We start from the raw sequence: 11,887 nt of genomic DNA on the forward strand, positions 1-11,887 counted from the left end.
GCTCTGGCTCCCCAGCAGCTCCCTCCCAGCTGCCCCTTTATAGCTGCCCTCCTCAGCTGGCTCATTTCCTCAGCAGGAGCCATGCAAACCAGGAGGATGTGGGCTCAATCTTCTAAACCAAGGAGAGGAGTGGGAGGAGTTTTCTGCTCAAAGAGCAGGTTTCACTGAGGCTACCCTCTTTGGAGATCAAATCTTTAATGTAAGTTAGGGAAAGCAGCCTCCTTGTGGAACCCTGAGATGGAATATCCCAGGATACTCAGAACCTTCCCTTTCCTAAGAATGGAATCTCTGAACCAAGAACTCCACCTGGCAGCCAATCAGTCATTTGTTCAGTGGCTTCTTTGGCCCCTCTGGAGAGTCCAACCAGCATTTCCCCCAGTAACAGCCACCCACCATCTGTGCTTCTCTTTCCCCTCAACACCGAGTCTCTTAGCGCTATATTCGTCCAGTCACTGCAGAAGGGGGTGAAGCTTTTAGAATTTATTGTGGTTTAAATTATGTTCTCAAGGGGGAGATATTTGATGATATTGAAGTTTTGTCTCTGTTTCTCCTCTTTCTCCTTTGAAAGGAAAGTATAAGAAGCTGAACTTTGGATGCCTTTGGTGACTCCACTTACCCGTCTGAGTCTTGTGTAAAGGAGACATTCCTGACTCTCCACAGAGACCCGGATACACTCAGGAAAATGTCTCATTGATCCAGATTATTTATTCAGTCTATCCAAGTCATGTGGGAACCCAGTAACCGAAACCCACTTTCTGTGTGAGAGTCAATCCCAAGTTCCCTTGCAAACCATCAGACTCCCAAGAGTCAGCATCTGAGGCAGGAATGGAAGCAGAATTGACACCTCAGACTCTGGAGGCACCTGATGGGGGCAGTGAAGAGTGTTGGGTCAGGTGCCAAGAAGACCTGAAATCAATTCCACCCTCAGAAACTTGCTGTATGTCCCTGGGCAAGTCACCTAATCCCAATTGCCTACCCCTTCTCACTCTTTGCTTCAAATTCTAAACTGGTATTGTTAAGTGATAAAAACCAATCGACCCTCATTCTGTATGGGACAACAGGAGCTACAGGGCCCCTGGGTATGCCAGCAATAAACCACCTTTCATGTCTGTCCAATTGCCCACCTGATATGCCTGTCTTACATCACCCACCTATTATGCCTATAAATTAGCCCACCTATAAATTAGCCAACATCATAACCAGAATGTTCCAGGTGTCCCCCATCAAGTAACTCAACTATGACTGCTTTAACCAATATAAACTCCACTCTGCCTCTGCCTCTTCAGAACCCCTTGACTGGGCTCCTCTAGCGCTGTTAGTAATAAACTTCCCCTTGCCTGAATTGCATTGTCTCCATGTGCTCCTTGGGGTGCTCTTCCACTCGGACCCTAAGAGTATCAATTTTTAGACAGAAGGTAAGGACTTAGTAAAAAATTAATTGATTCATTTATTCATCAAAAGGCAACTTTAAGCAGCCAAATTTTGGTTCTATACTCTAAAACTCATTTTTTTCTTTCTTGTTGATTCTATGCAGATAATTTGGAAGCATCAAGGCATGAAATACCATCCAAAGAGAGCAGCCACATGATCCCTTCCAAAGCACCTGCGGTCAAAAATTCCCCATCCGGAATGTGAGGTCTGGAAAAGGAAAATTTCCCCACATGGGCCCCAATGTTGTCCATTAGTCAGCAGCCCTCCCTGCAGAGGCCCCTCCAGAGGCTCAGAGGTTTGGGGTCCTGCCTTTATTTCTTGTCCTGTCTTTTATTTTTTCTAAGTAAGCATATTTATGAGTTTTCAAAACTATCTTTATTTTTATGAGAGATTCTCTGTGTATTCAAATGAATAGTCAAACATTTATGAAGCATTTACTGGGTTCCAGGAGCTTTGCTAAATTCTGTGAATACAAAGACAAAAAAGAGTCCTGTTTTCAAGAGGTTCACATTTGAAAAAGGGAGACAATATGTGAATAACTCGGCATATCGAAGATATAAAGAAAATCAGTGTCCCACTCTGATGTCCAAAAAACTAGGGCAAACTACTTTCCTCCCTCATTCTGGTGCATTAACCCAGATTAGCTTAGCTGGGGAAGAAAGATTAACTGAGGGGAAATACTTGAAACCTCCCTTCAGGAAGCCTGGCTTTTCACTCAGTACAAAAAAATGAAAAGTAAAGAAATGCAACAACTAACATAATATATCAAGTAAAAGTCGGTACTTATCCTCAGTCCTCAATAGGTTGGTCACTGACCATAAATGGCCAAGAGCTGTTTTATATTGTCTGGATGCTGATGCTAGCTGGCTAGGGAAGCCTTATAAAATGATCCTCCAGATGAGTGCCTTCAAAGCCCTTTAAGGAAGATCAATGCCTATTGCATCTCCCCAATGTCTTATCGAAAGGTTTCAGGGAAAGAGTGCTTAGATTTTGGATGGTAAACAGAAATATATCAGGAGGGCAAGTTAGAAAAAAAGATTCACTCCAACAGAATGGGATAGCCGTGGAAAGGAGGACTCTTGGCCAAACCCTTTAGCCTCTCTGAACTTGTTTCATCATGAGTAAATTGCCGAAGTTGGAATAGATCTCCACGGTTATCTCTTATAATATTAAAAGAAGCTTCCTATCCTGGTCTTTGGACTAAATTCCCAATTCTAAGATCTAACAGTGTTTTTTCTTCCCTTAAGGGTTTTCATAAACTTTTACCTATTTACTGACTCCTCTGACAGACTGGTGAAGCTGACAAACTTCTAAGAACAATGTTTTCAAATGAGTAAAATAAAGAAATGCACAGAAATCACAATAGAAATCAATTACACTGAAATAGTTATACATTTTTTAAAATTCAAAGAGCCTTGGAAGTTAAGAACTCCTTTCCTAAGTTAAGTAGGAACTTTTAAAACATGTCCATACTGGGGGCAGCTAGATAGCTCAGTGGACTGAGAGCCAGGCCTAGAGATGGGATGTCTTGGGTTCAAATCTGGGCTCAGACACTTCTCAGCAGTGTGATCCTGGGAAAGTCACTTCACCCCCATTGCCTAGCCCTTACTGCTCTTCTGCCATGGAATAAATGCACAGTATTGATTCTAAGATGGAAGGTAAGAGTTTTAAAAAATAAAAAAATAATAAACGCCCATACTAATGACAGAAATTAAAGGAATCAACAAATATCTTTGGAATGAATTAAATTACTGGTGACCCTATTCTTAAATAATCCAGTCCAACCTTTTATGAAAAAACACCACATTTTTACCCCTTACTGCCAAGAAGGAAATTGAACAAATTGTGTGTTGCAGGAATAGGTATCTTTTTTAAGAGTTTATGACATCCTATTAAAATTTTAGCATAACTTCTTTGCTTATTTTAATTTTTTTGAATTTTTCCCTTTCTTTTTTACATCAAATTACAAAAATTAGCCAGCCTAGGCTCCCCAGTAAAATAATTTTAAAAGAAAAATTTAAAAAGAAAAAGAGGTCAGTGTTTGCTTTGGTTTTCTATTTTTTTTAAACCCTTACCTTTCATCTTGGAGTCAATACTGTGTATTGGATCCAAGGCAGAAGAGTGGTAAGGGCTAGGCAATGGGGGTCAAGTGACTTGCCCAGGGTCACACAGCTGGGAAGTGTCTGAGACCAGATTTGAACCTAGGAGCTCCCATCTCTAGGCCTGGCTCTCAGTCCACTGAGCCACCCAGCTGCCCCCTGTTTTCTATTTTTCTAAAGGGAGCTAGCTCCATCCATAGGTTCTATAGTATGACTATTTGCTTACTTTGATTTAAAAATTTTATATATTTTCATATAAATTTACACACCTCTCAACTTGTTTTAGGTAAACATAACAGAAACTAAAATACAAAAATGAGGAGGAGAATAGTTGAATTAAACCAACCCATAAATCAACATGATATAACATAAAGGGATTAGGAAGATTCAGTTCCTGAGGTCGTCTACCAGGCCAGGCTTGCATGTTTCCAGGATGATGTATTCAGATTGGTTATAAAGTTTGTATTTTCATTTACATCATTGCAATCCTATATGAGTTGTTTCCCATTGGTGCTCCGAGAAGACAGTGGAGAGGCACATGGCAGGGCAGAATAAATGGAAACAAGGAATTATTAAGAAGAAGCACAATAAAGTTTATCATGTAAAATGCAAGGTTTAGACATGGCAAGTAGCAAGAGAATGGGACAAGTGTTGGATGATTCACATGCTCCACTGTGGGCTAGTGATGAAACAAAAAAGGCAAGGAAGGTCTTCACCAATTTGTGTGGAGCCTTTGCAGTGAGCTTAGAGAAGGGCATGAGAAAAGGGGTATCCTGGGAAGGAGAGGCAGGGCTGAGTTATCATCTATATCCCAGAAAGGACCAGACTCCAATGAGTATTTGTCAAAGACTACAGAGCTTTCTGGGTATTTTGCATCAGTAAAACCATGAATAAACCATCAAACAGAACGAATCCTCCGAGTTGGGCTCCTACCCTGAGATGTATGTCTCTGTCCTTGTGTCTTTTACTTCTCTGTCAAGAGGTGGGGAACACATTTTATCACGGGTCCATAGCTGTTCTAGTCTTGTCCTGCTTAGAACATTTCCAGAATAATCCTCTCATTTCTAGGTACCCATTTAGAATGAACTTAGGTTGGTGTCTGTTAGGTTGGAGCTCTTAAGGGAGCAATTATAGGAAAAGGACCAGAAGTCAGCAGAAATAAAGGCTGTTCGAAGTTTGTAAGTGTTGTGGGCACTATGTGTTGAGTGTCAAGGTTTGGATATTGAGAGAAAAAGATGAGAGAGAGAGAGAGAGAGAGAGAGAGAGAGAGAGAGAGAGAGAGAGAGAGAGAGAGAGAGAGAGAGAGAGGAGAAGAGAGAGAGAGAGAGAGGGAGACAGAGAGAGACAGAGAGAGAGAATGAGAGAGAGAGAGAGAATGAGAGAGAGACAGAGACAGAGACAGAGATAATGAGAGAGAGAGAGAGAATGAGAGACAGAGAATGAGAGACAGAGACAGAGAGACAGAAAGAGACAGAGAGACAGAGAGAGAGAGAGAGAGAGAGAGAGAGAGAGAGAGAGAGAAAGAGACAGAGACAGAGAGACAGAGAGAGAGAGGGAGAGAGAGAGGGAGAGAGAGAGAGAGAGAGAGAGAGAGAGAGATTGAGAGAGAGAGACACAGAGAGAGAGAGAGAAAGAGACAGAGACAGAGACAGAGACAGAGACAGAGACAGAGACAGAGACAGAGACAGAGACAGAGACAGAAAGCAAGGGCCAGATGGGAAGATGCATGGTTTCCATGATCTCTGTTCACTATAACAAAGAGACAAGCTTTTATAATGAGAGAATTCTGTAAGGCAATTAATCCCTTGTCAAGGTATACATATATTGGTGGGATATCTGCCTAAGAAATACCATAAAGTTCTTGGTGGGTGGTGGGTGGTACAAGAGGCCTAAAGCTTTCTCAGGAACAGAACATAAACATCTCTTAGGAGCTTAGGAAAACCCTACACAATGAACTTCGAACATTTCCTCAGATAAAATATTTTTAGCTTACAGTTACAGCTCAGCATTGTACTGAGAGCTGCCGTGTCATTATGTGAGAGATTTGGATCTTGTCAGAAATCTCAGGCAAACTTACAAGCATGTCTTTTATGGCTGCTTTTCCTCAGTGGGCCTAATTTGTCATAGGTTCCTCCATCAGTAGGATCCGTAGCTTGGAGAAGGACAATATAGGGAAATATGATGAATACCTTCAAGTATTCAAAAGACTGTCCAAAGAAAGGAAATTAAAAGACCCTGGGACTGTTTAATTAGAAATCTATTACCATAAAAGTACAAGTCCCAGGAGCCCACTGACTTCCTGTCATTATGTGCTGAGATAGGCAGGAGATAAATTGGGTGGGGTTCCTGGTCTACCTCCCTTCTTCTCCTGTGCTGCTCTTCCTTTGGATGAGGTCTTTTTGAGCAGGTAGAAAAACTTAGATTTATAGTTCCATTTTGTTAGATAATAAACTTTATAATATATAATATATGGAGTTATTTTATATTCATTTTTAAGCTTACAGGACTAAAGACTTCCCCTTTCCTCTAGCACCTGCCCAAGCCTGGGATAGAAACTGCCACAATAGGAATATCTGGCAGAACTCCAAAATCCTGTTCATATTTCATGGCTGACCATCAGCCTGGGAACCAAAAGCTTCCACCTCCAAATCTAGCACCCTAAGGACCATCCAATGAACTGGACCAAAGTAACCCAACTTTGATCAATAGAGGCAAGATTGCCCCCTTCTTCATCCAGGGGGAAACCCCTGGCCATCCACAAGTTTCAGGTTCTCCCTGTGAAGATGGGATTGACTCTCCCCTGCCCATTTTAAACTTGATCTCCAGAAGCTTATACACCCCACTTATCTTTAATTATGTGGATGTCTGTGATCCATGTGTGAGATAGTGAGTGACCACTGAGAGTCAACTGACTTCCCCCTGGGCAGTCCTAAGCAAAGCTAAAAGCTGTAATTGATCCACATAATATGGAAGGAAGGCACAGGAAGTGATGAAAGGAAGGGTCTTTAAAAGTGGCAAGAACTTCCTATGACCAGTGCTTTTGCCTTGGAACTTGACCTGGAGGAGTTCCTGGCGGTGACCTCAGATGGCTCTTTGATGTTCTCTTAGAACTACCAGGTGGGTGAGTGAAAAAAGCTGACCCTCTTTCCTGGCTTTTCTGGAGGTACAAGCCTCTGGAGGGGCCCCTTGTCTAAGAGGAGGCCTTGTGGCTACAACCCTTGTTTAATTTACCTCTGGCACTCCTTTGCTGGGGCCTCTGAAGCCCTGCCTGGTTCAGACCAGGCTGGAGTATTTACCTCCTCTCTCTCTGACCTCCTTACTGTCACTCTTTCTCCTTTTGTAAATAAACTACCAGAAAAAGTCATTCTGACTTGAGTAATCATTTCTGGTGACCCCATTTCTCATATATTTAACCCAAACCTTTTATTTTTACCTGTTAGGCCCCTTGCTGCCCCCTCACCCCACTCTACTGTCATGTCTACTGCCTTTGGCCTCCCATCCTGCTTTGCTCCTTCTGTCCTTCCAATAAAGCTCCACTACATTATCTCACTCTGTGTCTCATCTGTCTTGGGTTGGGCCCTCCATCAGCCAGCTCTGACTGACGTGTGACTTGTTCTGCCTGGTAGCAATCCCAGAAAGATGGCCGGTGAGTGGAACCTACAGGGGGCAAACTTTATACTGAAGCAAGAGCAGATTCCCTGACAAGGAGAACTGTGTAAAAGTGTTACTGATGGCCATAAATGGATGTAATAATAATAATAACTAATAATACAGATAGCTCTCATTTCTATAATGCTTACTAAGGGTCAGGCTGGCTGCTAAGCACTTTATTCCTCAGATCTCCCCTTTATTCTCCCAACAACCCTAGGAAGTAGGTGCTGCTTTGATGCAACTTTGTGACATGAGAGAATTGAAATAAAGGCTAAGTGACTTGCCCAGCATATTTGAGCCAGGAAGTGTCAGAGGCAGGATTTGAACTCAGGTCTACTTGTCTCCATGCATAGCTTTAACCACTGCACCACCTACCAGCCTGGGAAGCTCTGCCTCCCACACTGCAGGTCTTCATACAAAGGGTCTAAGGACACTTGATGAAGATTTGGAAAGGGGAGTCTTGGTCAGGTGTGAGACAAACCCACCTTTGGAGTGACACCTAATGTTTGAGGAGGCGCCACTCCATGATTGTTGATGGGGAAGAGACCAGGCTCAGCACCCACACCAGACCCAGCAGACTCCTGTGAGACCTAGAAACCTCCCTCTGAGGCAGCCCAGACAAGCTGCCCCAGCTGTGGGGGAAGGAGGATCCCCTGGGACAGTGGAGGCTCCCTCAGCAGCTGCCTGGGCAGGTTTTTGTTCAGCCCTAGAGCACTGGACAGGCCAGCTTTTCCACTCCAGGCAGTAAGAGTCCCTGATGTCCTCTGGTTCCACAGCACTGATGGTAAGAGAGAAATCTGTCCCAGAGCCACTGCCACTGAACCTGGCAGGGACCCCAGAGTGCAGGGTGGAAGCATAGTAAATGAGGGGCCTGGGAGACTGGCCTGGGGGATGTTGGTACCAGGTCATGTTATTACCAACGCTCTGAGTGGCCCTGCAGGACAGGGTGACCATCTCTCCTGGAGACACAGCCAGGGAGGATGGAGACTGGGTCAGCCCAACGGCCCCTCTGGAACCTGAAAGCAGGACAAAGAAAAAGTCACAAATATTCATGTCTCCAAAATACCAGGATGAATCACTGATGTAATGGGGTGAGATAAATCCTCAGATGCCAACCCAGACTGCCTCCTGACCCATGAGGGGACAGATGGCCCCTCTGTCCCTCACAATCACCCACAACCAAACTCTCCCCAGAGGGACAGGAGACAAGCAGGGCTTCCCAGGACTCCTCTAACAATTGCTCAGGGCAGTCTCTGATCTTCCTCCCTCACCTGGGACCCAGAGAAGCAGGAGGCAGAACAGCTGACTCTTAACTGCAGGTTTTTCCCCAAAGAGACAAGACTCAGGAAAGACCTGTCCTCTTGAGAGAGGCTCCCTGTATCCCCAGGGGCTCTGCTACCAGGGCCAAGGCCCGTCTGGCTAAGAACTAACTCTCCTTGCCCAGGGACTGGGAGAAAATTACTTAGTGTTTAGGCTAGATATCTTACCTTATCCTAACTCTAATTTCTTACTTTACTCTTTCTACATTTTGTAAATAAATTGTAAATAAGTCTCTTTGGAATAAATTAAATTCCTGGAGACCACACTCTTAAATAATTAAGTCCAATCCTTTATGAACAAAGCCCCCCCCCCTTTCCCCTAAACATCTCACACATCTCCCCCTGATTTGTTTTGTAAGCAACAAACTCAATATGGGAGAGGGGAACGTATCAGGGGAATTTAGCTCCCAAGTTCTCTGCATGTCTCCATTTAAATTTTGATAAACATATCAGAACAGGGACCCAAATATAGAGAAAGATGCTCCTTACAATGAGGAGTACAACCATGGCAAAGTTGTGCATTGCTACAGAAATCCATTCCTATACCTGGTGAAGTCAATCGTGAATATCCTTAGCAATGCAGGAGGGTGATGAATCCATCTCCAAAACCATTTAGTTAAAGAAGAAATCATAGAAACAATTAATAATTTCATCGAGGAAAATGACAATGGCGAGACATCCTTTCAAACCTTTTGGAATGCAGCCAAAGCGGTAATCAGAGGTAAATTCATATCCCTGAATGCTTATATTAACAAACTAGGGAGAGCAGAGATCAATCAATTGGACATGCAAATGAAAAAACTCGAAAGCGATCAAAGTAAAACCCCCCAGCAGAAAACCAAACTAGAAATCCTAAAAATTAAGGGAGAAATTAATAAAATCGAAAGTGATAGAACTATTGATTTAATAAATAAGACAAGAAGCTGGTACTTTGAAAAAACAAACAAAATAGACAAAGTACTGGTCAATCTAATTAAAAAAAGGAAGGAAGAAAAGCAAATTAACAGCATTAAAGATGAAAAGGGGGACAGCACCTCCGATGAAGAGGAAATTAAAGCAATCATTAGAAATTACTTTGCCCAATTATATGGCAATAAATACACCAATTTAGGAGATATGGATGAATATATACAAAATACAAACTGCCTAGACTAACAGAAGAGGAAATAGAATTCTTAAATAATCCCATATCAGAAAATGAAATCCAACAAGCCATCAAAGAAGTTCCTAAGAAAAAATCCCCAGGGCCTGATGGATTCACCAGTGAATTCTATCAAACATTCAGAGAACAGTTAATCCCAATACTATACAAACTATTTGACATAATAAGCAAAGAGGGAGTTCTACCAAACTCCTTTTACGACACAAACATGGTACTGATTCCAAAACCAGGCAGGTCAAAAACAGAGAAAGAAAACTATAGACCAATCTCCCTAGTGAATATAGATGCAAAAATCTTAAATAGGATACTAGCAAAAAGACTCCAGCAAGTGATCAGAAGGATCATTCACCATGATCAAGTAGGATTTATACCAGGGATGTAGGGCTGATTCAACATTAGGAAAACCATCCACATAATTGACCACATCAACAAGCAAACCAGCAAGAATCACATGATTATCTCAATAGACACAGAAAAAGCATTTGATAAAATACAACACCCATTCCTATTAAAAACACTAGAAAAGATAGGAATAGAAGGGTCATTCCTAAAAATAATAAACAGTATATATCTAAAACCATCAGCTAATATCATCTGCAATGGGGATAAACTAGATGCATTCCCAATAAGATCAGGAGTGAAACAAGGATGCCCATTATCACCTCTACTATTTGACATTGTACTAGAAACACTAGCAGTAGCAATTAGAGAAGAAAAAGAAATTGAAGGCATCAAAATAGGCAAGGAGGAGACCAAGTTATCACTCTTTGCAGATGACATGATGGTCTACTTAAAGAATCCTAGAGATTCAACCAAAAAGCTAATTGAAATAATCAACAACTTTAGCAAAGTTGCAGGATACAAAATTAACCCACATAAATCATCAGCTTTTCTATATATCTCCAACACAGCTCAGCAGCAAGAACTAGAAAGAGAAATCCCATTCAAAATCACCTTAGACAAAATAAAATACCTAGGAATCTACCTCCCGAGAAAAACACAGGAACTATATGAACACAACTACAAAACACTCGCCACACAACTAAAACTAGAGCAATTGGAAAAACATTAACTGCTCATGGATAGAACGAGCCAATATAATAAAAATGACCATCGTACCCAAACTTATTTATCTATTTAATGCCATACCCATTGAACTACCAAAATACTTCTTCACTGATTTAGAAAAAACCATAACAAAGTTTATTTGGAAGAACAAAAGATCAAGGATATCCAGGGAAATAATGAAAAAAAACACATATGATGGGGGCCTTGCAGTCCCTGACCTTAAACTATATTACAAAGCAGCAGTCATCAAAACAATTTGGTACTGGCTAAGAAACAGAAAGGAAGATCAGTGGAATAGACTGGGGGAAAGCAACCTCAGCAAGACAGTATACAATAAACTCAAAGATCCCAGCTTTTGGGACAAAAATCCACTGTTCGATAAAAACTTCTGGGAAAATTGGAAGACAGTGTGGGAGAGACTAGGAATAGATCAACACCTCACACCCTACACCAAGATAAATTCAAAATGGGTGAGTGACTTAAACATAAAGAAGGAAACCATAAGTAAATTGGGTAAACACAGAATAGTATACATGTCAGACCTTTGGGAGGGGAAAGGCTTTAAAACCAAGCAAGACATAGAAAGAATCACAAAATGTAAAATAAATAATTTTGACTACATCAAACTAAAAAGCTTTTGTACAAACAAAACCAATGTAACTAAAATCAGAAGGGAAACAACAAATTGGGAAAAAATCTTCAGAGAAACCTCTGACAAAGGTTTAATTACTCATATTTATAATGAGCTAAATCAATTGTACAAAAAATCAAGCCATTCTCCAATTGATAAATGGGCAAGGGACATGGATAGGCAGTTCTCAGATAAAGAAATCAAAACTATTAATAAGCACATGAAGAAGGGCTCTACATCTCTTATAATCAGAGAGATGCAAATCAAAACAACTCTCGAGGTATCACCTCACACCTAGCAGATTGGCTAACATAACAGCAAAGGAAAGTAATGAATGCTGGAGGGGATGTGGCAAAGTGGGGACATTAATTCATTGCTGGTGGAGTTGTGAACTGATCCAACCATTCTGGAGGGCAATTTGGAACTATGCCCAAAGGGCGATAAAAGACTGTCTACCCTTTGATCCAGCCATAGCACTGCTGGGTCTGTACCCCAAAGAGATAATGGACAAAAAGACTTGTACAAG

The 11,887-nt window shown here is 41.7% G+C and overlaps 1 gene segment (V, D, J or C); it reads right to left on the reverse strand.

Annotated features, from left to right (window-relative positions):
* Positions 1–7,733: 7,733 nt before the first annotated feature.
* Positions 7,734–9,022, reverse strand: LOC130457471 (immunoglobulin kappa variable 3-15-like). The segment is given in 3 exon segments: positions 7,734–8,197; positions 8,453–8,534; positions 8,990–9,022. Coding segments are annotated over 3 exon segments (579 nt in total).
* Between the last annotated feature and the right edge of the window lie 2,865 nt (positions 9,023–11,887).

This window comes from Monodelphis domestica, chromosome 1, assembly GCF_027887165.1.
Source record: "Monodelphis domestica isolate mMonDom1 chromosome 1, mMonDom1.pri, whole genome shotgun sequence".
Classification (NCBI taxonomy): domain Eukaryota; kingdom Metazoa; phylum Chordata; class Mammalia; order Didelphimorphia; family Didelphidae; genus Monodelphis; species Monodelphis domestica.